General features: G+C 38.0%; 4 protein-coding genes across 4 annotated transcripts; 2 read left to right on the top strand and 2 right to left on the bottom strand.

Moving 5' to 3' along the window:
- Positions 1 to 1,416: 1,416 nt before the first annotated feature.
- LOC117292375 lies at positions 1,417 to 4,808 on the bottom strand. Its single transcript, XM_033774405.1, has 4 exons — positions 4,686 to 4,808; positions 4,069 to 4,135; positions 3,315 to 3,470; positions 1,417 to 2,524 (listed from the first exon to the last, which is right to left on the bottom strand). Exons 1-4 carry the CDS (start codon positions 4,806 to 4,808, stop codon positions 2,295 to 2,297), a joined length of 576 nt encoding a protein of 191 aa, XP_033630296.1. The 3' UTR covers positions 1,417 to 2,294.
- A 2,835-nt stretch (positions 4,809 to 7,643) lies between these two features.
- Positions 7,644 to 12,022, top strand: LOC117292116 (apolipoprotein D-like). Its single transcript, XM_033774040.1, has 5 exons — positions 7,644 to 7,762; positions 8,538 to 8,604; positions 9,601 to 9,756; positions 10,217 to 10,350; positions 11,602 to 12,022. Exons 1-5 carry the CDS (start codon positions 7,661 to 7,663, stop codon positions 11,701 to 11,703), a joined length of 561 nt encoding a protein of 186 aa, XP_033629931.1. The 5' UTR covers positions 7,644 to 7,660; the 3' UTR covers positions 11,704 to 12,022.
- Positions 12,023 to 16,054: 4,032 nt separating this feature from the next.
- On the bottom strand, positions 16,055 to 19,383 carry LOC117292960. Its single transcript, XM_033775141.1, has 4 exons — positions 18,914 to 19,383; positions 18,391 to 18,457; positions 17,171 to 17,332; positions 16,055 to 16,562 (listed from the first exon to the last, which is right to left on the bottom strand). The coding sequence occupies exons 1-4, from the start codon at positions 19,028 to 19,030 to the stop codon at positions 16,333 to 16,335; spliced, it is 576 nt and encodes a 191-aa protein (XP_033631032.1). The 5' UTR covers positions 19,031 to 19,383; the 3' UTR covers positions 16,055 to 16,332.
- Positions 19,384 to 21,434: 2,051 nt separating this feature from the next.
- LOC117292550 (apolipoprotein D-like) lies at positions 21,435 to 24,596 on the top strand. Its single transcript, XM_033774642.1, has 4 exons — positions 21,435 to 21,799; positions 22,204 to 22,267; positions 22,946 to 23,107; positions 24,236 to 24,596. The coding sequence occupies exons 1-4, from the start codon at positions 21,677 to 21,679 to the stop codon at positions 24,493 to 24,495; spliced, it is 609 nt and encodes a 202-aa protein (XP_033630533.1). The 5' UTR covers positions 21,435 to 21,676; the 3' UTR covers positions 24,496 to 24,596.
- The last annotated feature ends 872 nt before the right edge of the window (positions 24,597 to 25,468 follow it).

Genomic DNA, 25,468 nt, shown 5'->3' with positions numbered 1-25,468 from the left:
GGAGTTTGACCTGACGGTCAATTTAACACAGAATTGCCCAAACCAGAATTGTCCAAAGTCAAATCCTGGCTGTGCCCCTGCATTGAGCCTATGCCTACATCCAATTGTATTGAGTCTGAATCTGAATTGTATATAGTCGGCAAAGCATCCTAATGGAAATATCACACCAACTTTTTGTAGAGTAGAAAATGAAGACATTTTAGTTTTAGACTGGGGAGGAAACCACCAACTGGGGGAAACCCACCCGATCGGGCAGGGATGCAGTCTGAGGGACTGGAACCCTATATCCAAATGCAAGGCTAAGGTCTGAGGTGGGATTCGAACCAGGGTCAACAGAGCCAAGAGAAACCACTAAGCTAATCCCCCATGAACATGCATTCCTTTCTGAATACAATAGATACACCAGATTAAGTCTGCTGGCACTAAAGGGACACGTTGCCTTGGATGGGTCCAGTTGGTCCAGAAAAAGTGTTTGAAATTGTTTGTTATGAAATGGTTAGAAAGATGTTTTAAAAGTAGACAATAATGATCACCACAAGTATGCCTCGAAATTGCGTGATTTTCCTTTTACTTTGCAAACTTATCCGCCCTTTTATCGAGGCAAAAACTTGACTCCACAAAATAGCGCACTGTGTTTGTTGCAATTTCGAGGCATATTTTGTGTGGATCGTTATATTCTACTTTAAAAACATTTTTCTATTCATATGCATGTTATAACAAACGGTTTAAAATACTTTTCATGGACCAACTTGATCGATCCAAGGCAACGTGTCCCTTTAAGTAACACACAAGTCTTCAATTCCTGTAAAACAACTCTGTAATGATGCTTTTTGACCCTTCATCTAGCATTCAAATTTGTTAGCTTCCTGGAGTTGCAAATTAGTGATTTTCTGAATTATGTGAGAAATATATTATGTAAAGACAAAGATATGTGTTTTATATTTTTTACCTGAAATATCCTGTGATGATGAAAAATGGGATAGACAAAATGATGTGTAAAGTCGGGGCCAAATTATATTAGTCACGTCATCATGATTTCAAGTAACCACCATGGGAACTTCATCCGCCATACGTTCACTTATCCTTTTTAATCTTGCATTTTTCATAATTATTAAACCAATTAACTATTTTTTGTAAGTGAAAAAAAGCAAAAGAAAAAAAGAAGACCAAAAAAAGCACCAAAACAAAACAAGCAATATATTACTATCACTTCATACGGGCAAAGTACAAGTCTTATTATTATTATCAGGTGGCTGACCAACTTGCTGTTTCTGAAATATAGTCAGCGCCCTCATTTGACCAACTGTTTACAGTTCAAACTTTATTTTAAAGAGGATCTCAAAGGTCAAATTAAGTTTTATGCTGCGTTTATTTTCCAATAGATAGAGCCCTTAAGAAAAATGGGGGGGGGGGGGGGAATTTACAATGTTCTAGCCTTGGGTTAAAGTGGTGTGAGTTAGTTGCCACTGTGTTTGATACCGTTCAAAGGGTTATGATTCGGGAAGGGGCGACGGTGGGGGAGGGTAAACTTTATGCTTCTGTTGCTATGCGCTGAACATGCATTGGGACTTTCATAGCCTAAAATGTTGATTAAAGCCTACACCGTGTGTACATCATGGCTAACTGAAGTGGAATCCAAAGGCAGAGGTTTTTATGTCGGTAGCACTGTTGCTGTTTTTTAACTGAAACAACAAATTATATAGAGTAAGATAGGGAAACATTTCCAGATTTTGTTACGTGGTCAGACTACTTAAATCAAATGATAAATTACAAATTCATATACTTTGAAAATATGAAATTACTTTTTTAATCTTGAACTTTATTTTTTCTACATGATAATTATGCAATAGAACTTTAATAGTTTATTTAGAAATTTAGTTGTAGGTTTTTGATATTAAATGAATCTGCTATTAAAAAAGAATTGAATCCCTATCTGTACTTTGCTAAAATGATATCTAGGAAAGTGTGCCAGATTGAGGCATTTTGTAGGATTAAAAAAAAAATTATAAAATGGAATACAAAAAAATAACTCATGAAGCTGTTTACTTTTTATCTCCGGTTGCTTCCGTAATTCTAACTGTAGATTGGATGCAATGGCTGACGAGGTCAAACAATGAATTTTTAATCATAATTAATATACAAAAAAAAATAACCTGTGAACACTTTATTTCAAAAGGAGTCTGAGAAACATATCTGACGTTTCTCAGATTTCAAATTGTGGATTAAAGATAAATATGGTGGTCAATGACGTCATGTGGAATCCATCTTTAAACCCTATGCATCACACAGGTCACCTAATTTGTCTTCAAATATTCACAATCGTCTCCATGGTACACCTTAATGGGTGATCTACCCGGCCCGATGAACCCACTCAACTGCAAGTACTCTAGGATCTCATTGTCGTAGAGGGCGTAGTAGTTCTTGACGTCACGGACCAGCATGAAGAGTGCGAGTGCGCGGTCGTCCGATACCACGGCGTAGGTGTATTCGTTGTTCACTATTGGGCCCAGTTTCACAATCCAGTCTGGAATAAAAGAAAAACGCAAATTATTTGGGGGAAAAGGATCATACCAAGCAGGGAAAAAAGGAAGGTGGGCTTCGGAGATAAGTATAAAACGATGGAGGAAAAATGTTATCAACTAGGAGCGTTTACATCGTTGAACGGGTAGGTTGTCGCACCCGATATTTGTCATGTTTCTTAAATCACTAAGATGGTTTAACAAAAGAACACAAACTGAGTCACTAAACTGTCTTGACCGTTGGAGGGAGTTCGAATTAATGCAAGATTGTCTACAGGCAAATCCTGGCTGCGCTACTGCAATTTGCATAATAGGCATATCATCCAATGTTCTGATGCGGAATCTGAATTTGGTAAAGGATTCTATTGGAAACATCGCACCAAATGTTTGTAAAAAAAAGACAGTACAGAACTGTTGGGAAGGAAAGTCCCTACCGGGAAAACTACGGCTCCTGTCCGGGTATCGAACCGGTTGTCCAATGAGATAAAAGTCAGGAACAGTAAGTAACCACAGACCCAACCAGGTTGCGTTTTGGCGGTCGTTACCAGCAACTGTTTCGGTTGAACTTGCCATTGGTTAATCTCTGGCCAATGTCCAAAACAGTCATTGCGGTTTACGACTGCCAAAACGTACCTAACACCCTAAACCACATGCAAGACGCCAGTCCGGGTATCGAACCGGAGTCCGTATAGGTGAAAGACAGTGACAGAAACCACCGAGCCATCCCGACTGCCCGAGTGTTACTTGTTATGTTTCACATCCCCCCGATGTTTGAGTTGAAGTTTGGAGACTTACACGGGCTTTCAACTGGTACACCGTCGAGTTTGACCCGGAGTCTACCGGGCTCTCGTGGGTCCGGGATAAAGGCATAGCCGTTAATCTTATCCTCAATCCCTTCACGAGTCTTGTATCTGTTGAAGACGGTGACGTAGGTTGAATTGATCTTGGAGTCTGTGGAAACAATGAACATATGATAAGAGTAAGATTTCCGTTTTGGAAAACAAAGCCAAAAGTCATCTTCACAGCAATGACTTTCCACTTGTTTCGTATTTTATTGGATTTACGTCGTGCACCGATGTCAAATTGTATTGCACCATAGAAACAGAACAGCACAACTAAAGGCTAAAATAAAACCACGTTATGAAATGGTTCTGGGAATCTGGAAATAATAAATTATTTAAATAGATTGTAAGCCCACTCAATCAATGTCTCAACAAAACATTACAAGTTCTTTCTCACAACACGATTGACCGTCAGCAATGTCTCATTTTTGGCTTTGAAAAATCAGAACCCAATGCCATGGCTCTGCTTACCGTGGTATTCGGCGCTTACAGACCATAGAATCACGGTTTTATTCTGTGGTAAGTGATCGGCCGAAAGTGGGCTCTGCTGGGAGCCTCGATGTTTTTTTAAAACTGGGCGCGAAAATTTAAAAGTTTAAAATTGTCAGATCTGTTGGAGCATCGTTCTCGATCACAACAAGCAAAAGCATCCATTATAAACAGGTTCGGTTGATTTATTCTTGGGGGGGGGGGTTCCAACAACTTACAATCAGCAGTAGTGCACTCTGCTATTTGACTGTCTGCAAAAAGATTCGACCAGAAGTTGCCGTAAACCTAGAGAGAAAAAGAGAGGGCAAACAACACTTTAACTTTAATGGAAGGTATCGTTTGAGTGCCATTCTTAAGGTTAATGTCAATACAAACTATTGGTTATAAACCTACAGCAGCTTTCGATAGTTTAAAGTATTTTTTTGAAACATTTCACTTCGATATTTGAACGCGTGACATTGTGCATGACAAACAAAAATCTGAGAAAATTTCCCCTTTCAAGAAAGTGATCTGTTTCATATTATTATAATCAGGGAAATTTCAGATTTGTTTTTTCTTGGGAACTTTTAGTGGTTTTATTAATTTTCTGACTAACACAATAGGCCTTTCCCCGAAAGTGTATGATGCCCCTATTTCGTATTCATCTCCACCGTTATATACATTTCAAAACCTGCAAAAGATTCGTGTCTGCGAACATGAGAAAAAAGGAATTGTTGCAGCACAACAAAACCAACTCGCAACAAAGTTACAAAGCTTATAAACAGGCCTAATTAAAAGTAGACTTCACTGGTCTTATTCTTGTTTTCCTTTCTCGAAATGAAATTAGTCCCCCTACCTGGAACCATCGTCCAACATAGGCATCCACGTCCACCTCCTTGACCGTGTTCAACTGGGCGGCTGCCCCCGTCACCAACAGCGCAATCACGGCAATGACATTCAGCGAGAGTCGGCCCTCCATTTCGGCAGTTTCTTTTCACTATTGTGATATGAATGTTGTAGTTATTTTTAAAAGTCAGTTATGATGGCTAATTGGCGATGGCGCTCCGTGTTTGTTCTTACGCTAAGTGGTGAAGGGATTAAGGGTCCAATGTACATCTTCGTATCTTCATATCAGGGAGGGGTTAGGGGATTAGGATTCCACCGGTCTAATCATATTATTTTTTATATTTAGTCAATTACTATTGCAAATATCATTCCATAAAAATCACCATGGTACCCTTTGGATGATGAAGAGGGGTGATCATATTTGGCCTCCATGTTTGGTATTCTGAGCAGTAAAATTATCAGGGCCAAATTTCACAAAGCTGTAGCAGAAAATACTGCTCGAAAAATGTATTTGCTAAGCAAAATAATGAGTGGGACATCAGTTATTACAATGTAAACTTAATGTAATGTTGACTGGTAACCTTTAATACTTTTCTTGGCTTAGCAAGTTTTTTTGTGCGTTACAGGCTTTATGAGAGTGGGCTCATTCGGCTTAAAGCTAGCAAGGGGCCAGACTATTTTCATCTTGGGGTATCATGGTTTGTTTACACGCATCTTGAGTGAACAATGATTAGAGGGATTGTTATCAAACCGGATACCATGCTGGGATATCAAAAACTCAAAAAACTACAGTAGGGACCCGTGTGATGGCAGAACATTACAGTAATCATGAAAATATGGCAGGATTGTTAATTCGCTGCTCCTTTGTAGGTTATACGGAAAACACTGACAAAGTGAAAACGGCACAACTGAGAATACACGTGGATGTCCTTCGTTCATGAATATGCATTTAGAAAAAAATCTTTAAAAGGAGCATGCTGTGTCGAATTATGATCAAAGCTAGCCAGTGGATGCCTACGTGGTATGAACTCTCACCCAGTTCCTACACGCGCGAGAATGAGCATCTGGAGGGGGTGAAACTTCCTGGGAAATTTGGCTAATGAAAAATGTGCAAGTCGCATTGGGATAGATGTTCATCTTATCTGAACAAACATGGTTTCTCATTTGTACAAGCAATTGCAGACAATGGACACTATTGGTAATTGTCAAAGACCAGTCTTCACAGTTGTAAATGGCGATACCACCCCTGCATGCCGTTCAGTATCATGTCCGATAAGAGAAACAGATCTAACAGAAACGTTACTTAGATTCAAATTTTGGGGGATAAAACTGATACATTTTTTCATATCTCTTATTGATGCTTAAAATGCTTTTATCATCAAATCTGCTTTTTCTATCTTAGCAAATCTTTCTTGCCATTAATATCAAAATTTCAATAGTGACATTCTAGGCCTACACTCACTTTAAAAAAGAAAGAAAAAAAGTAGCTTATGTTGACGAAACCGTGCTAGAGACACTGGACACTGTTGATACCAGTCTTCTCACTTGGTGTATCTCAACATATGCATAAAATAACAAACCTGTGAAAATTTGAGCTCAATCGGTCGTCGAAGTTGCGAGATAATAATTAAAGTCACCTGGAAGTGGTATTTTTTCAAAATAAAGCTTTTGTCACTAATATATGTGTTTTGATGAGTGGAATGTGAGTAAACAGTTAACTAAGGTTTAAAAAAAAATCAGTTCTTATGTTATTTACAAATTTAAGAGTAGACCCCGACCCGAGAGGGCGCTGTTCGTGACGTCAATCGAGGCAGACTTTGCCTGTAATGCGTAGAGTATAAAACACAATTGCAAAGTACATGTACGGACCAAGTCGTGAGTTTGTACGTTTCAAAAAAAAAGAAAACACTTTTTCAATTGTACCAACTCACGACTTGGACGTACATGTACTTTACACGTGTATTTACTATACGCATTGCAGGCAAAGTCTGCCTTGATTGACGTCTCAAAAGGGGTAGGCGGAGTCAGCCCCCCAAACAACTTTATATATTTTTTAAACATATAAATCGTGACAAACAATTACTAAAAAAATTGTTTTATTGTTCGTAAGCATATACTCTTATGTTTGAAAAAAAAAAAATTCTATTTCCAGGTGACTTTAAAGAAAAAAAACCTTGTCACATGAAGTTGCTTTTTTATTCGAGACCTCAAATTCCAAATCTGAGGTCTCGAAATTAAATTCGTTAAAAATTACTTCTTTCTCGAAAACTACGTTAATACTTAGAGGGAGCCGTTTCTTACAATATTTTATACTATCAACCTCTCCCCATTACTCGTTAATACCAAGTAAGGTTTTATGTTTTTAATCATTTTGAGTAATTACCAATAGTGTCCACTGCCTTTAATAAATGCTATGATTATTACTGTGTAATTTGTTTCGTAGATTTTGTGCGGTTCAATGCGATGTAGGTCGGTGTATTCCTACAAAAAAACTCTTCTTAAAAAACGTCACAATTTGAAATGATTGCCTCTGTTTAATTGGCAAATAACAATTCTCATAAAAGTATTGTTTCAAAGAAGATTTATTTTCCCTTAAAAATGTTTGCCCCCCCTATGTTGTTCTCCCTCACGTGTAAAGTACAACTTGCCATGTGACGATTATGCGTCGCCAGATAAGGCCATGATAATTTAAATTTATGTTTCCTTGTCGCCTTTACGTAACAATCAACAGGTGCTCATATTCTCATCATTTCATCCAGACGTCCATCATACCATTTTATGCAATGTCAGGTGGGTTTAAACATAACCTTTTATCAACGGGTCCATACTTTAATCAGATTATGTAAATTATTAGATATTAAAACTAAATCCCAAGATAACTTATAAAAACTGAATCACACCCGGATAGCCAACTTAACAGAAGCAACTGTTACCAGCCTGTAACGCCATAACTTCGCCGGAGTTCGTCGCCAGTGCACACCCATCATGTTCAGTCTTGTATTTTTGGCGGTTTTGGTCGCAGGCAGTAATGCCTTGGGTACCGTTCCAGAGCTAGATGTCGGCCAGTACGTCGGACGTTGGTATCAGGTAAACGAAATTAAACCCCCTTAAAATCTCGTCCATAAAATAATTTGTTGCGGCTGCGAAAGTGATGCTAAGCCATAGGTTTAGATGCCATTCAACATGAAACATTTTCTTGTGAAGTCTTTTACGACTTTATATATATTTTTTAAACTAACGGGCAAAATGACTTAATTTCCTAATTTTGTTTTCAGCTGAATATCGCCAAACGATTCCATGTTGAAGTTCGTACATCGAAGACATTGTTATGGTTGGTAATCGAATTCGCTGCAAGTATATGACGCCCAATATTTTGCTCTTCCCAGTCAGGGAGGGTAAAGCGTGTAAGCATAATAACTTGCTTAGCACCGCAACATTCTGCTTACAACCAGAAACCGGTGACCAGCCAAAACCCCACAAAGTTTACATTGTTGCAATTGGTGCCCCATCATGTTGTGCTTAGAAAAGAAATTTGCTTCTAACTGACTAAACCGAAATAAGGTATTGATAAATTAGGGAGACCGCCAACAGGGCTAGATAACCCAGCCGTCGAGTTCACAAAACTTAGGATTAATCTTAGGGATTAGGAAGAGTTAAGTTCCGTGTCCGAAGACGTAGGATGCTTTGAACCGGTCCCAAGTTAAGACGAGTTACTCGTCCTAACTCGAGATAGGATTAATCCTAGCGTTTCGTGAAATCGGTTGCAGTTGGTAAAGAGCGCCGGCATATTAATAATCTGTAGCATCAATCCCTATCCAGTCAATTTACCTTTGTTTAAACCCGAGTTATATTCTTTCATCAGATGTACACAAATGGATGGACGAATGTGTTTTCCAATCTGCAAGATCCCGAGTGTGTCACGGCTGACTGTAAGTAACCGAGTAGAAAACACCTCAAACAATCATGACGTCACAAAATCGCCATATTTATTACAGCAAAACACGCACATCAGAGCCCAATTTTTGCCGAATTCTGCGCTTATACGATCACGATTCCCCGCTTATGTGCAAGCGCCGAATTTCTGCGCTAGCCTCGTAAGCGTAGAAGGCACTGGACACTATTGGTAATTACGCAAAATAATTGTTTGCAAAACCGCTTACTTGGTAACGAGCAATGGATAAATGTCAATGGTATAAACATTGTGAGAAACGCGGCTACCATAACGTAGTTTTTGAGAAAGAGGTTATTTTTCACTAAAATAATAAAATACTTCAGCTGAAGTCTTTTGCCAAGAACAATGGGTTTTCTTTAATTAGTATCTGGTAACTTCGAAGACCAAAATGAGTCTAAAATAATTTCAGAGTTGTTATTTTATGCATATTTTGTTGTGATACACCAAGTGAGAATACTGGTCTATGACAATAATATTACCAACGGAGTGCCTTTAAAGCTACCCCTTTAAAGGAACACGTTGCCTTGGATCGGACGAGTTGGTCTATTAAAAGCGTTTGAAACCGTTTGTTATGAAATGCATATGGTTAGAAAGATGTTTTAAAAGTAGAATATAATGATCCACACAAGTATCACTCGAAATTGCACGGTTTTCCTTTTACGTCGCGAACTATCACGGTCGGCCATTTATGGGAGTCAAAATTTTGGCTCCCATAAATGGCCGACTGTGTTAGTCGACAGGGTAAACAGAAAACCGTGCAATTTCGAGGCATATTTGTGTATATCATTGTATTCTACTTTTACAATATCTTTCTAACCATATACATTTTACAACAAACGGTTACAGAACGATTTTCAAAGACCAACTCGACAGATCCAAGGCAACGTGTTCCTTTAAAACATAACTCACAGCAAAATAAGTGTTTCTAATTGGATTATTGTTAATAAACGTTCTGGTCTCTCTTTGTTTGCAGATGCAATAATTAATGCAACTTACATCTCGGTGTACAACTACAATTACAACCTGGAGGGAGTGGCGAATGGTATCGCTGGGTATGCTTTCCTTCCTGACATCAGGGAACCAGGCAAGCTCAAGGTCGCCTTGGATGGTGTACCAGTTGTCGGTGACTGTAAGTGTCTTTCAAAAAATTAATGTGTTTCTGATAGGTTTCTACTTCTATGTTGTTTTTTGCAAACTTGATTGATTTTGGGAAGTGGCCTTTTCGTATTTTGTTCCCCCGAACATTACTGAAAAGGTGTTTTTACACAATCGAAATTAGTCATTTGTGGTCGGTTTGGGGTGTGTTGGGGTTAGTCCGTTGGGGGCAGAAAAATTAGGGCAACTTGAATTTTTAAGGAGGGGGGGGGGGGCATCGAATAAAAGCAATGAGTTGCCACTGCACAATTACACACTAAACCGTCGTTCTCATTGAGCTTGGCGCAATGTGAACATAATTTTAGAGGAAACTGTGGCGGCGGTCGGGGGGGGGGATACGTTCTTACTGTTCACCCCAAATTGATGATAAATGTTTTTTTAAATAATATTTGTGTCAGTCATACTAACATGAGTTTATTTCTTCTGTCATTCAGACTGGGTATTCAAGTTGGGCCCAGTAGTCAACGGTCAATACGAGTACAGTTTGATCACAGACGGAGCAGATACAAGACAGCTTTTCGTTCTGGCCAGGAACCCAACACAATTCAACGCCAAGTATGACGCCGAGGTAAGTTTATAAGATTTTAAGTAGATTTCATCATGTGCCGTGGCAATTTCTAAGGGGGCTTAACAAAGTTGTTTCTTTTTCTTTTTGTATGTTGCTGTACAATTGGATTCTAAATTTTATGTATTTTTTTTTGTATATTCGACGAATAAAAAATTCGATTGAATTTTACCGATATTTGAAGTGTGAAGGTAGTTTTTTTTTTCAATTTACCTTAATTTGAATCTTGTCTCTGTTGTCATGGTTTTTTCAACTGAAAATCACAGACATTGAAAACTTAGGCGTAAATTTAACTGTTTGTCCTTGGCCTTGGGTTTCAAATTATTGTTTTGTTTCTCTCTCCAAAATGATTAATCTGGCTTCATAAAAGGGCGTTTTACCCCAACCATATTTAAAAATCAGAACTCTGATCAGTCAATTGCGATAAATAATTCACCAATTCACTAAGGCAGATAGAGATTCAGAAAATTAATTTAATAGTAACTCTTAAATTTGCATTCAATTATAACAGTTGCTTTGCAATATCTTTAAATTAATATCCATAAAAAACACTGTAACATTCATTGTTTCTCCTCCAGTTTTCAAGAAACCTAAAATTTAAACTAAAGCTGCAATTTGAGGATGACTTTCTTAATTAAAGTTTCCGAACAAGATCCCAAAATAGAAAGCTTCCATTCACACGTTTTTGTTTAAATAGGCAGCTTTAATAGCAGTCTCGGTACAAAATATAATTGTAATATTGGATGATAATCTTTCAAATTTGTCAAACTAAATTCCTTGAATTGGGAGCCGTTTCTCACAATGTTTTATAATATCTGCAGCTCCCCATGACTTATTACTCTCTAAATGTAAAAGAGTGAAAAAACACTCTTTGAAGAGCCATATGAAGGACAACTCGTTTTCGAGTGGTCTTCCACTCTTTTAGATTGAATTTTGCATCTTTTTGAGTGATTTTCCACTCTGTCCTGGAGTGAAACCCCTCAAAAAGAGTGAAATAACCACCACTCTTTTTGAAGAGCCGTATGGCGGACAGCTCGAAATGTAACGAGTGGTGTTTTTCACTCTTTTTCATTTAGAGAGTACAACGACGTTTTTATGCTAACAATTATTTTGATTAATTACCAATAGTGTCCGGAGCCTTTAATTGAATATTTATGGTTGGGATATAGTTATGTGAGCTTAACACATGGTGCCACAGCAAACCTCACCCAGGTAAAAGTTGTTAATTGATTGAATTTTAAATCAATGTTACAGGTGCAGGAGTACATCACTCTAACTGGATTCACGTCTGGTCTCAAGCAATACCAGCCTGTGCCTCAGGTACCAGAATGCAAGTACCTCACCCAACCTCTCTGAAGATGTTGACACCTGAAACAGAAGAAAAAATCACACAATTATTGTTTATAGCTTATTTTCAAGTACATCCTAAAATCATGGTAGTTTTGACATCTTGGGGACTATTCTGAAAGACTTAATGCAATGGAAAATCAAGATCCAAACTCCTTTGGAGATTGAGTATACATTTCTGCATTATTTTCAAGCCCTACAGTTGTTGTTTTTAAGCAAAAATATTAAAACACACTTTTTTGGTTATTTTATTGTTTTGATGATCATTGTCTGTTGTTGGAATTTTGCAAGGGAATGAAATAAAACTGCAATCGCAGAAGTAACATCATACATTAATATCGTTTTCTTTTAAAGTGTTTCTATCATTACAATGAACTTGTAATATATTGGTTTTGATCTAACAAAGATCACATGGTGTACCCTCTTGGTTATATATACTTCCAAAGTACAAAGTTTGAAATCCTACATAACTGTATTGTTGTTAGGGTTAGGGTCAAAGGTTTTTAAAATTGTATTTCATTCATATTTCGCAACTTCAAAGACCAATTGAGCCCAAGTTTTCACAGGTTTGTTATTTTATGCATATGTTTACAAGCGGGAAGGCTGGTCTTTGACAATTACCAATAGTGACCAATGTCTTTAAGAGGTGTGGAAAGCCAAAGGATTATTTTGTGTCTGCCCCAAATGTCTAAACTTAATCTTACCCGATACTTCCATTGCTATACACGTTAAATTACCCACCAGAGCCTCTTCATATTTTACCGCCAGCAACGACGACAGAGTAAAACTTAGTCTTAGTTCAAGGCACTTCGATGTTTGAATTTGGATTAAAATATACTTTGTTTTGGCCAGAACTAAAATGAGAGCCTTAGAACCAAAACTAAGTTATACAAAACCAAACTTTATCATGCCAAATTGAACCTGAGTAGGAATATGGGTTAATATTCTTTGATAGGCCTAATCAATTTACTTCTAGGCCAGTTGAAAGTCTAAACCGTCATAAAACAGTACATTAGAGTGTGTAGCTTCTTTTTCTCACTGAACGTCTCAGCATCATGAAGACTATTACGTCAGAGTTGTAGATTTTTAATCTTGCATCATGTTGACGTCATCTTTGCCATGGTTTAATTTTCTCTTGATTTTTTTTTTCGCTAGCTAGCTTTGAGCGTGCAGCGCTAATTGTCCATGCAGTTCTTATAAAGTTTTAGGGAAATTTGGACAGAAAGGTGAAAAGTTAATTGCAATTTACCCCAATTATTAAATAAGGACCCCTACAAATGTGTTTCAAAGGAAGATTAACTGCTAGAGTTGATTTCTCAATTTCAAAAGTATGGTTACAAATATTGAGTTGCTGCTATATATTTTACATGTTTTCTGTAAGCCCTATGTTTGTATTTAGGAATTTGTTTTAATCAACTAAATTTTCTTTGTATTTTCAATAAGAGGAGAACTATTCACATTTATTAAATTTTGTAGTTATGTTGGGGGGTTGGGGTAAGATTACAACTTCCCGGTTTTTAATATCCGCTATACACTGGGTTTTACGAGTTTAGATCAGCAGTCATGACAACGTGTAGACCATGTCAATCATTGACATCAACTGCCCAGGAAAATTTTGATTGACGTACGACTTAGGCGGTGTCCGAAACGGCGACTTTGGCTAGAGCTACGGCTAGATCAGCGCGTCTGCCAGTGTTGAAGAATAGACGCTAGAACTAGCCGTAGCTGTTAGCCGAAGTCGATGTTTAGGACACGGCGTTAAACTAAAAGCATCACTGGCTATGACCAAATGCTACCAGGAAACCAATGAAAAGAACAGCCGTGTAAGCCATTGGTTGACGTCACCAATGACAGAAACATAGACATTACTGGTAAGAAATCACCTGTGTAGGAAAATGAACCTGCAACTTATTTTGGGTGGAAACTAGACTTGATTTCAAGTCTGAGATCGCGGTTATTCTTTTGCATCTCAGCCACGAACAACGCCCCCACATTATTAGCTATCACGAGCCCTAGCGGCTACAGGACGACTAAAAAGCCATGATCAAAGACTTGGAATCAAGTCTAGGTGGAAACGGGTTAGCACTCGTACCTTTACGATGTCCCCAAGATCTTGTCCTACCTGTGTGGAACTCCACATCATCAGAAAAACCAATACCACACACTCCAAAGAAACCTTCAACTTCACTGACAGCCAGAATCTTCATTACAACACATTCCAAGGAAAACTTCAACTTCATAATCGGACAGCAAAGTAATGGCAAAGTCCTGAATTGAAGAAAAACAGTATAAAATTCATAAAGATTACTTGTTTTTCTCACATTGCCTTTCTTTTTATAAGGTTAATTGGATGCAAGACGTTGATGTTTGGTTTTCTATCAAATCCTTCATTATCCAATTACCAAAGTGAAGATTCAGAAGGACGCGGCAGCTTAAGGGGTGTATGACAACCCAAACTTTTTTCTTGGTCCGCAAATAAAAAACAAGGGTTCGTCCAGAATTTAGTAAACAAGGCCTTATATTCCAAACAGTGCGCATATAAAACTTCGCTTATCCACTTTGACCTAATATTTGATTGTTTAGGTCTTTAAATCAGTTCCCCTTAATTTAATTTAAATGCAGAGAAAAATTCATTATCCCGATACCACTTTTTCAATCGTTATAAAATAAAATAGTATTGTATTTACTCAAATGAGATATCACTTTTTGTAAAAATAGTGAAAAAGTGGTGGCAGGACACAAAAAAATGTCCCCTTTCAACCCAAAAATTGTATAAAAAAAATACGTACTGTTCACTTGTGTGTGGTAAGACAGCCCCGGGTTGAACGCCGCTGAAGACCGGGGCGCCTACACCTTGGACCACTCCGAGCTGCCCGTCCTTCAGCTGCCCGTCCTTCAGCATCAGCGACTTGGTCATAATAGAGAGAGAGGGATGTACATCGTGCTTCGCGGAGCTCGCAAGCAAGCCAAAAGCTCAACAGGAAAGCGAGTCCGTTATGGAGGGTGTGGCCCGGCTCTCTTTCAGTTCACTCGGGCAGGGATTCACCAAAGGAGACTAGAATTCTCTTCCCCGGAGCTTTCAAAGCTACGCTCGCATGCTCGACATCGAAGCCACACATTTCCCCCAAGAAAAAGGCAATCATTTTGTATCCTTAATCAGCTTTTTGTAGTGACTTATTTGGAACAGTCTTTTCATTTAAGAAACGTGAAGTAGAGAGCCAAGATTCCAGCCCCAGCCAGCAGTCCCGTGTGTGAGAATAGCGTATTCGTGCCTCCCTTGCGTCTTCAACCAATGCTCCCGCTGTCCATAAACCGGCATGTCCCTTCTACTAGAAACCACGACGAGGGAATATAATAGGGCCTCGCGGCTCAGGCTCCCGTCTACCTGTTTGAATCCCCCTACCAAACGCACTCGCTTTTAAAATAAATGGCAGAGTCTCAAGCCAGAGCCCCAAGCCGACCCCTGGTTTAAAAAAAGGCCACTTGTCAAAGGGCATAGAATAACTGTGGTAAATCTGCATAATAACCAATCAGTCAAATGTAACGGTCGCTATTGCTCAATATTCCAGACCAAAACAATGCACCTTTTACAACAAACACTTTTTGTTCGCTTGAGCTTGCTCGGTCAAGACGCAACTTCTAAACCCTTTTGTTTAGGGAATAATGGAAGTGTTTCTGGCAACTACCCAGGATTAAGACAGAGTTAACAAAATGTGAATAAATACTTTTACATCTTAAGATGCAGAGGAAGGACATTTATATTTTGGACCTAATTCAATTCCGAACACCCCTAAACCCTGCAGACCTGTACAGAAAAACGGGTTCGTCCGTCGAAAAAACAGAATTGTAGACATACCTTTTATTATTAGTGTCTGAACCCTATCCTTTGATAACAACATCTCTCTGCACGTTTGTCTTCGGGTTGGCCAAAATGTGATTGGGGGGGGGGGGGGGGGGGGGGTTAGGGGCGTGGATGGGCCGTGGGGGTGCATTTAGAGGAAATATTTCATATTTTATTACTGAGTGCCGTTTATTCTGAATTGTTTAGTGTTGTACTCACATTACTTAACAAATGGACAAACAAACAACCCAACAAACAAACAAACAACCCAACAAACAAACAAACAAACAAACAAACAAACAGACAGACAGACAGACAGACAGACAGACAGACAGACAGACAGACAGACAGACAGACAGACAGACAGACAGACAGACAGACAGACAGACAGACAGACAGACAGACAGACAGACAGACAGACAGACAGACAGACAGACAGACAGACAAACAAACAAACATCAAAAACAAACAAACAAACAAACAAACAAACAAACAATTTTTTTTCTGATACCAAACCGTATTGTATCACTTTATTGTCATTCATTTACCAAGTTTTGTCATGATGTCTTCTCAAATTATTGTATTGAGTAAACTCTGATGAGGGAAGGGTGAAATATAACAATGTACCCGAGAAATGTTTTGGTCTATTTTATATGAAGAAATGACACAACAATAATATATCCATACATACATCGCCTTGCCATAAAAAAATCTCCTTTTAGCGATTCAAACAAATTTATAGAAATAACATCTTTAAAGAATCCATTATAAAAATCCCCAAACGCCTTTATTGTGTTCTATCTGGCAGTGGGATATCCACAATTGCTAGCCTGCAGAAGTGGTTTTGGCTTCTTCAAGAAGCCAGTGAAGCCGTTATCCTCGAGAAACTTCAAGACGTCTTCCTTGTACTTATCCAAAAAGGAGATGGGGTTCCTTGCAAGGAGATAGAGGGCGCGGTCACCGCTACTGGTCACAACAGCGTACTCGTACTTATCGGCCACAATGGGGCCTAACTTTATGATCAAATCTACGGAGATAAAAACAATTATACGGTTGCAGGAGTGAGAAAATATGTTATTTTCATAAAGCCATCTTGTTTCACTCTATTTCAAACTATTGTAACAAAATCGAGGCTTGAAGGTGACATAGACTGATCCCAAACATTTGGTCAAACATTTGGTCATCAGTGTTACTGCATACGGGGAACATGACAAATAATGTTGGCACAATGATCACCAGGAATGGCCCTGTAGTTTTTGTTGTTATAAAATTCTCAAAATATAGGCCTTAATTCTATGGAAAATGCATTTTGCATGAAACCAACTTTTCAATTCGGTATCGCTGCCGGCAAAGGCGTGCAGCCGAAGGCGCTAAATTTTGGACGCGGCCATAATGACGTAAGATTGGCTGATGAAAAGTTGTTAATAGAGTAGCCGCCATTTTGGATTTTCAAATGAACAACAGATCACGTGAATTTAAAATAATTTACGTCCGAAAATGTCATGCTTAAATCGAACAATTATCATAAAAAGCCCGTCCTATCTGCCACGCCCCATTTACACAAAAGCTTCTTGCTTGATTTTACCACAAACTTAATTGCAACGAGTTTCATTTTAAAGATGGTAAGAAACTTACAATCTCCTTCGACGGGCACACCTTCAAGTACTACTTTCAGATTACCGGGCTTGGTAACGTCTGGTACGTAGGCAAAGCCAGCTATGTCTTTACGTCGTCCCTCTGGAAAACCTTCTCGACCAGCATTGTACACCGAAACGAATGTCTTATTGATTATCTTATCTGAAGAAAAAAAGAAAAAACAGAAAAGGGCGGCAATTGTACAACATTAAATTGTACACTGAAACAAATGTCTTATTGGTAACCTTATCTGAAAAAAAGAAGGAAGACGGTTAATGGTTAAAACAATTTTACATTAAAAAAACACGAAAAACGACCAACGTTGGTTAAGTAAGTCTCAGCAATGACGTTTACGGAATTATTTATTGACCTCTAAACAACCATATACAAAACCTGAAATAACCCACAAAACCCTACAGCAGCAATAAACCTTAGCACAAACAAGAACACTTACAAAATAACCATAACCCCGACCGCAGCCCCTACCCTATAACACTAACTCCAACCCTAACCACAAACCCTATTCCTTATTGAACCTGATACTAACTTCTCGCCCTAACCTTAAACCCTCACACAAACCCTTAGTTCACTCGGCTAAACTGTAACCGCAATATTCTGTTTCAAAATAATTGATTTAAATAATTATGATTTTAGTTTTTAGTTTGTATCAATTACGATGAGAAGTTCGACTGAATGAAATTCCTTGCGAATCTAATAATGATTTTTCTAAAAAATTACAACAAATACATGCATAGGCCTATCTAAACAAAAAGTTATAATAAGCATAACAACAAAAACATATTTTGTTAAAGCCATTATACACTTTCGGAACAGAAAAACCTCAAAAGGTTCACAGATTTACAAATAACTCACAGGGTTTACAGTAGGTAATGGTAAAAGACTTCTCTTGAAATATTATTCCATGAAATGCTTTACTTTTTGAGAAAACATTAAAACAATTATCAATTCTCGACAACGAGAATTACGGATAATAGTAAACACATGCCATGACACGGCGAAACGTGCGGAAACAAGGTTGGGTTTTCCCGTTATTTTTTCCCGACTCCGATGACCGATTGAGCCTAAATTTTCACAGTTTTTGTTTTATATATATAAGTTGTGATACACGAAGTGTGGGCCTTTGGACAATACTGTGTACCAAAAGCGTCCAATGGCTTTAATAGTTACAAACCATAACCCCGATTCTTGAGTTTACTTACAGTCCGCTGTTGTACACACAGAGTCCATGTCCATGTTGACAATGTTAGTCCAACCATTCTCATAAACCTATTCAGGAAAAAAAGAAGAAAAATAGATAACACAAATTATATCACTGATAAGCAGTCGAGACTGCCAACCAAAAGTTGAGTCAAATTTAATTCCCCCCAAAATGTAAGCATAAAGTTAAATGGACATGACCATTCGAACAACAATGTCCAATCCATACGATCATCCTCATAAAACCTATTCAGAACAAAAACATTTGAAAAATAGATGGCAAAAATTATACCAGTGGTTAACAGTCGAGACCACTCCATATTAAATCCTAACCCCGAACTATACTTTCACCACAAAGTTAAATGGACATGACCATCAATTTGGAAAACAATTTTCTAAGCTCAACATGAGTTTAATTAAAAAAGGACAAAAATGGCAGTAAAAGAAATTGTCGACAAAACAACGATTGAACCAACAAGTTTTGTCAACAATCATGCTAGTTCACTCTGAAATAAAACCTCTCACCGTGTACCAGCGACCTTCGTACGCCGTGAGCTCCAGCTCCCCAACGGTCGGAATGTCCGCGCTGCACACGGTAACCGCCAAGAGCACGAGAAACCCAACCATCTCCCTCCAACCCATGATTGAAATAGCAATAAGTCAAGAGTCAACCAGAGTCAACTAAGAGCAAGTTTGGTCGTCTTCTTTAAGTTAAATCTCAGCCAGGAAGTTTTCTCATCGGGTAGCCAATGGGCCTACAACTTCGACGAAGTTGAGATAAGAATAATTAAAGGTCATAATATTAGTTACAAAGTAGTCCAAAGTTCAGGTTCTGCACGTCCCTAATACACATATAGACTTTTTTTGCGATGAAAGATATAGTTCTATGCGTTGTGTATCCAATCTGATCAAAGCGAGGCTGGGTGGTCCAAGATTACCTCTATATAATTATGTTCTAAATCAACAAGTTCTAGCGAGAGGAATTTAAAATATTAATTTTGATTTTACCGAATACACACCGATGTGTGATAGCACTGTGTACTTTCCCGAGCTGTGTGAAAAAAAGAAATCACAGACACTCGGTGGGATTAAGAATTACAGGTCATATTAGTTACAAAGTAACCCGACCATAAATAATATTTGGGTAAAAAAACGCAATTAATATTCTTTATCCCCGATGCAAATTTCCAACTAGGGAGGAATTAAGCTTAAAACTGTCCTCATACGGCTAGCATAGGTCCCACGATCAGCCGTATAGACTGGATAACATGTTATAACTAAAATTAAGAGAAAACAAAACCGCTATAAAATACAATCCAACCACACAAGGTAACACACCATTCCTATACCCCTAAAAGGACAGGGCCCCTTTAACGCCCTTGCCCCTTTTCTAAGTGCTATTGTAAATGTCTGCACTTGGTAAAAACACAAGTATCTATTATTGCTTTTTCTGTGATTTATTGTATTTTTGTATGTCTTTTGTTGCATTATGGAAAAAAACACACACAAAAAAAAACACCCCAAAACCCAACAACATATCTATTATAAGCTACTGTGATAAAGAGCATCACGTCAGAAAAAGTAAACACAGGAACTTATGAAACGGGTCAAAAGACTTTCTATGAAATCGTCAGTTATATAAAAAAAGGAGTTCAAGTTCGGTTGGAAAGTTGGGTTATAAAACGAATATAATTACAAATCCAGGCCTGTAAAATGTTCATGACTTTGCACTTGTTTTATTCAGACAATTGAAAACAAAAAAGACAATTTACTTATAAAGATTAAGATCATAAAAAACTGTTTGTTTTATAAATAAGCTCTTACGATATTGTTTTGTGTGTTTTGGCTTTGTGCCATGACAATGGTCAATATCTTGTTACGTAACTACGTCTATAAATAAGATACTTTAGGGTCTCCGTTTGACCATAGAGTATTAAAGGACAGAGACCATTTCCCAACACCATCGACCAAACAGCCGGACAAATATCAGGTTACAGGAAAATCCTTCACAACATTGAGCCCTTCATTTCCTGGTGGGTGTTTTCTTGTACAACTGTTTTTTAAAGTTAATAATATTAAATTCCCTACTAATATAACTCCTTCCCAAGAATGCTGAACCATTGCTTCAAACGTGTCGTCAGTGCTAGTCTTAGTTCTCATTATCCGATGACTTGTTTTTGTTCTTTTTTGTTGTTCAATTTTCCCCCGAAGATTTTCAGAAAGAAGTGAGCAATTCATTCGAGTGCCTGTTAATAGACATTTATCACGGTGTGGCCATCTTGATTTCACTCCGTTCCACTCATTGTAACCAAACTGAGGCTGGACGAATAATAGTCTGGTGCCTTGTTTGCGCAAGAATGTAAGCATTCATCACTGTTATTGCAAACAAGAACATGACCAAGATGATGACAGCGTGATAAAGGTCTTTTGGCTCGTGTCATAGCAATTGTCACATTTAAAAACAAATTTGACACTAGAATCTGCAAGCTCACGACAGACATGTATGAAACACCATGGCATTATTTCATAAAGCCTATAACAGCTTGCTAAGCACACAATAGAATTGCTTAGCAGAAACAGGTTAATGGCGAAATTACATTCAGTTTGCATTGTAGCTGGTGTCTCACAATGTTTGCTTAGCAGAGAAAACTTGTGAGCATTATTTGTTTGCTTATTAGCTCTACGAACTTTGCCCAGAAAAATGTCACTGAGAATGAACACAGTCAAAGAGCCATTCAACTTATCCATCATGGCCTCATGTCATAACATGAACAGTTTTGAAACCTGGCGTCGCGCCTGAAGCTTGCACTTCAGAAATGAAGGCCCATTTAAACATGAATAATTTTGTTGATCCGCTTTCCTTTGTGATTTTATAAGCCACTCCTAAAATGTGTCTAGCTACAACCATGTCAACCACCAAAGCTAACCCATATAACACATTGTGTCCCGATGACAAAAAATGACCTTTGATCAGTTATTTCATGCTTCTGTTCCGCCTCGTTGGTCTGAGCTGTAAAATAATGATGGAACGGTTTCCTATGTAAGAACTCAGCGTGACGAAATATCAACTGCAAACAACATCCGTTTGTGTCCCACCAGTCACGAGGGGTCTCTGTCCCTCAACGATCAAAATCAAGATTGCTTCATCAAAAACCAGTGCCTAAAGTATAACTTTGTGGAGTTGGTCACTATATAAAGACGCAAGGTTCGTCACTTTACTCCAAACCGAACCCGCATCACGGAAAAGAACTCTTGTCCACATTCAACAGTAAAACACACTCGATCATTATGTTTGCAGCGGTGGTGTCTCTGTGTCTTGTTGCGTCGAGTCTCGCAGCCCCTGGTTTGTTTGCCCCTCCCAAGACGGTGCCCGAACTGGAGCTCCCAAGTTATCTTGGAAGATGGTATCAGGTAGGTTTGGTTTTTGTTCATCCTTGTCTTAGACAAAAGATGCAAAGCATTCGATTAACCTAGGGTTCTTTTTTTACACTTTAAATAAAAATGACATGTGTAAGTTTGTTTTAGTGCTTCAATACTTTTACTGTATGCGTGAATTTGAAGGACACTTTCTAATAATATAGTATATTTGAACAGTTTTTTAATTGAAAAGAGACAACAGAAAACCAAGTGCTGTAGGCACGGCATGCCATAGAACTTAAAAGCTATACGGACGAGCATATGACATGATTACATTTTATCGAAAACTTTAAAACAGTTTGTTTTACCTCATCTAGCAATATATAGGTAATTAAGTAACCATATAGTATCACAAATGCCAGAATGATTTTCGAATTCTTTCCTTTCATGTATTCTAGATGTATGCTGATTTTGTGGTTGTATCTACATTTGAGAGAAATGCCTACTGCGTCACGGCCGACTGTAAGTAGCCAAAAGGCCTACCCATCATTTTTTTTAACCCGAAATTATTTCCTTCACACTCAAAATATTTATAAATGATTCACAAAGTTATTATACAAAACAAATAAGACTTGTTATAAGCGGAAGCTCCGAAATTGATGACTCCACATGCCTAAACATTTTATTCCAAAAGTATTTGTGAAAAAAAACCTGTGAAAACCCAGAGCAAAATAGCAGTTTATAAACCACATGCAAGAGCTTAAAGACAGTGGACACTATTTTTATTTGGTAATTGTCAAACACCAGACTGTCTTCTCACTTGGTGTATCTTATCATATGCATGAAATAACAAACCTGTGAAAATTTGAGCTCAATCGGTCATCGAAGTTGTGAGATAATAATGAAAGAAAAAAATTGTGACACGAAGTTGTGTGCTTTCTGATGCTTGACTTCCAGACCTAAAACTCTAAATCTGAGGTCTTGTAATCAAATCCGAGGAAAACAACTTCCTTCTCAAAAACTAATTTACTTTAGAGGGAGTCGTTTATCACAATGTTACATAATATCAACCTCTCACCATTACTCGTTACGAAGTAAGGTTTTGTGCTAATAATTATTTTGAGTAATTATCAATAGGCCATATTGTCCACTGCCTTTAATGTGCAGCTAATATTGGTTTCTGTATTTTGACATTTGCAGATGGCCTCAATCCCAACAAAACCATCTCGGTGTACAATGCGAACCGTGTGGACAGCCCAACGGGGAAACTGAACGACATCAAGGGTTATGCCGTAGTGGTTGACCCCGCAGAGCCCGGCAAACTAGAGGTGAAATTCCCGGTTCAGCCCGTCCCCGGACAATGTGAGTCCTCGTGTGTTTTATCATTTTCTTTTTTTACTGATAACAAACTTATCAATATAAACCACAAGGGAAACTGACCTCTTGGTAAATTTGTAATGATTTGGGGGTTGAACAAAGAACAAATTGACTAGAGTGGGACTTGAAGTGGGACTCAAGTCCCACTTCAAGTTTGTCTTTATTCAACCTTAAATCAGATAATAAACTTAATTAAATACTTTTCGATATGAACACATTGGCAGGGTTTCGACTTGAGAACTATCGTTTCAAAAACAGATTATTCAAAGTCCCCTGAAATAAAGTAGACCAATTGCTGAAAATTGTTCATTTCATACACTGCGAAAAAATAAATAAGTCTTGTCAATTGCCGGTTTGGAGTTGTTCATCTTTCCCACTCTTTAAAGCCATTATACACTTTCGGTAAACAGTATTGTCCAAGTCCCACACCTCGTGTGTCACAACTTATATATAAAATAACAAACCTGTGAAAATTAAGGCTCAATCGGTCATCGGAGTCGGGAGAAAATAACGGGAAAACCCACTCCGCACGTTTCGCCGTGACATGTGTTTAAAATAAATCCGTAATTCTCGCTATCGAGAATTGATATTGCTTTAATGTTTTCTCAAAAAGTAAAGCATTTCATTGAATAATATTTCAAGAGAAGTCTTTCACCATTACCTTCTGTAAACCCTGTAAATTATTTGTAAATCTGTGAACTTTTATTTTTGTTCTGTACCTAAAGTGTATAATGGCTTTAAAGGTTAAATAGACCTCAGGAATGTTAAGATTAAAACACCATGATTCGGTGTCAGTCTGAAAGGTATACATGTACTGGAGGGCCTACTGTCAACGAAGCTCATGAAGTTGATGAAGTTCTTAATGAACAAATTTTCTGTGGAATATTTCCCCGTCACATTGGAAAAAACTGTATCTGAAAACCTTCAAAAAACAACAAAGCACAACTGCTGATGTCGGTTAAAAATACTTTTAAAAATCACCTCTTTGAGTACAGTGGCCTAATTCATGTTCCATTTGAATTTTGTTTCGTTTTGTATGGAAACCCCTCATGGGTTGAACCACACCACACCACACCCCTATAACCTCCATGTCCGGCTTTCATTTCCTCACAGACTGGGTGGTTCAACTTGGACCCAAAGAAACAACGCCACAAAATGCCACACCCCAGTACCAGTACTCTGTGGTGACGGACTCCTTCAGGACCACCCTCTTCGTGCTCGCCAGGAACCCCAAAGATTTCCGCTCCCGTTTTGAAGCAGACATTCTCCAGTGGCTCAAATCTAACGGTTTCGATAAATTCTACAATAAGCCAATCGAAACGGTGCAGACGAGTGACTGCTTATACGCAAAGCCACCAAATCAGAAGTTCTAATTTTTGTACATGAATATAATTTGATTAAAGGCTCTGGACACTATTGGTAATTACTCAAAATAATTGTTATCATAAAACTGACTTGGAAACGAGCATTTGAGAGCTATTGATGGTATAAACCATTGTAAAAAACGGCTCCCTCTGATGTCATGTACTTTTTGAGAAAGAGGTAATTTCTCAATCAAATAGTAAAAGACTTCAGGCATGTAACCCTTCAAGGTATTTGACAGCACACAAATGTGTGCAACAATTGTCTTTTTCTTTCATTTTTCTCTTGCAACTTCGATGACAAATTGATTTAAAATGTTTGCAAACTTGTTATTTTATGCGTATGCTTGGATACACAGAGTGAAAACAGTGGTTTTTGACAATTACAAAAGATGTTCAGTGCCTTAAAAGGTGCAAGTTGACTCCCAAAATGGCGATCGTAGTCGGTCACTGATCGTAGTAGACAAAAGCGACATGTGAGATTGGAACAAGGGGATAGTTCTTGATTGAAGAAGAAACTGATGAAGCTGGAACTGGTCTCAATTTTACAGAACACTTTATTATCGCTGCAATTTTAATAAATAATAATTTGTACACCATAAAACATGGTAAGCAGCTTAAAAAAAAATGTTACAGGGGAAATAAACAAGTTTTAAACTTTGTGATAAAAATAACAAATATGTGAGAAGCAAAAGAACCTGTCTTTGAATATTATCTAGGGTTCTAGACACATTCAGAAATTGGTCATAACATGTTAGATCAATTTTGTTTTATGGGTTATTCAGAGATGAGAGACATTGCTGACTAAAGTCTGAAACTGGGTTCCAGATCTGAGGAGGTACCTTAAAATGAGGGAAAGTGCAGCTTTTGGTAACCCCTGGAGTCATTGATTCCAAGGAGCTTCTTTGAGCACTATTCTCAGTACTAGAGAAGTAGATCAAAAACAACAACAAATTTGATTTAAAGAAGAAAAATACATCCATTT

Source organism: Asterias rubens, chromosome 7, assembly GCF_902459465.1.
Source record: "Asterias rubens chromosome 7, eAstRub1.3, whole genome shotgun sequence".
In the NCBI taxonomy this organism is placed as follows: domain Eukaryota; kingdom Metazoa; phylum Echinodermata; class Asteroidea; order Forcipulatida; family Asteriidae; genus Asterias; species Asterias rubens.
The sequence above is the reverse complement of the archived record's forward strand: the minus strand, read 5'-3'. Positions and strand labels throughout refer to the sequence as shown.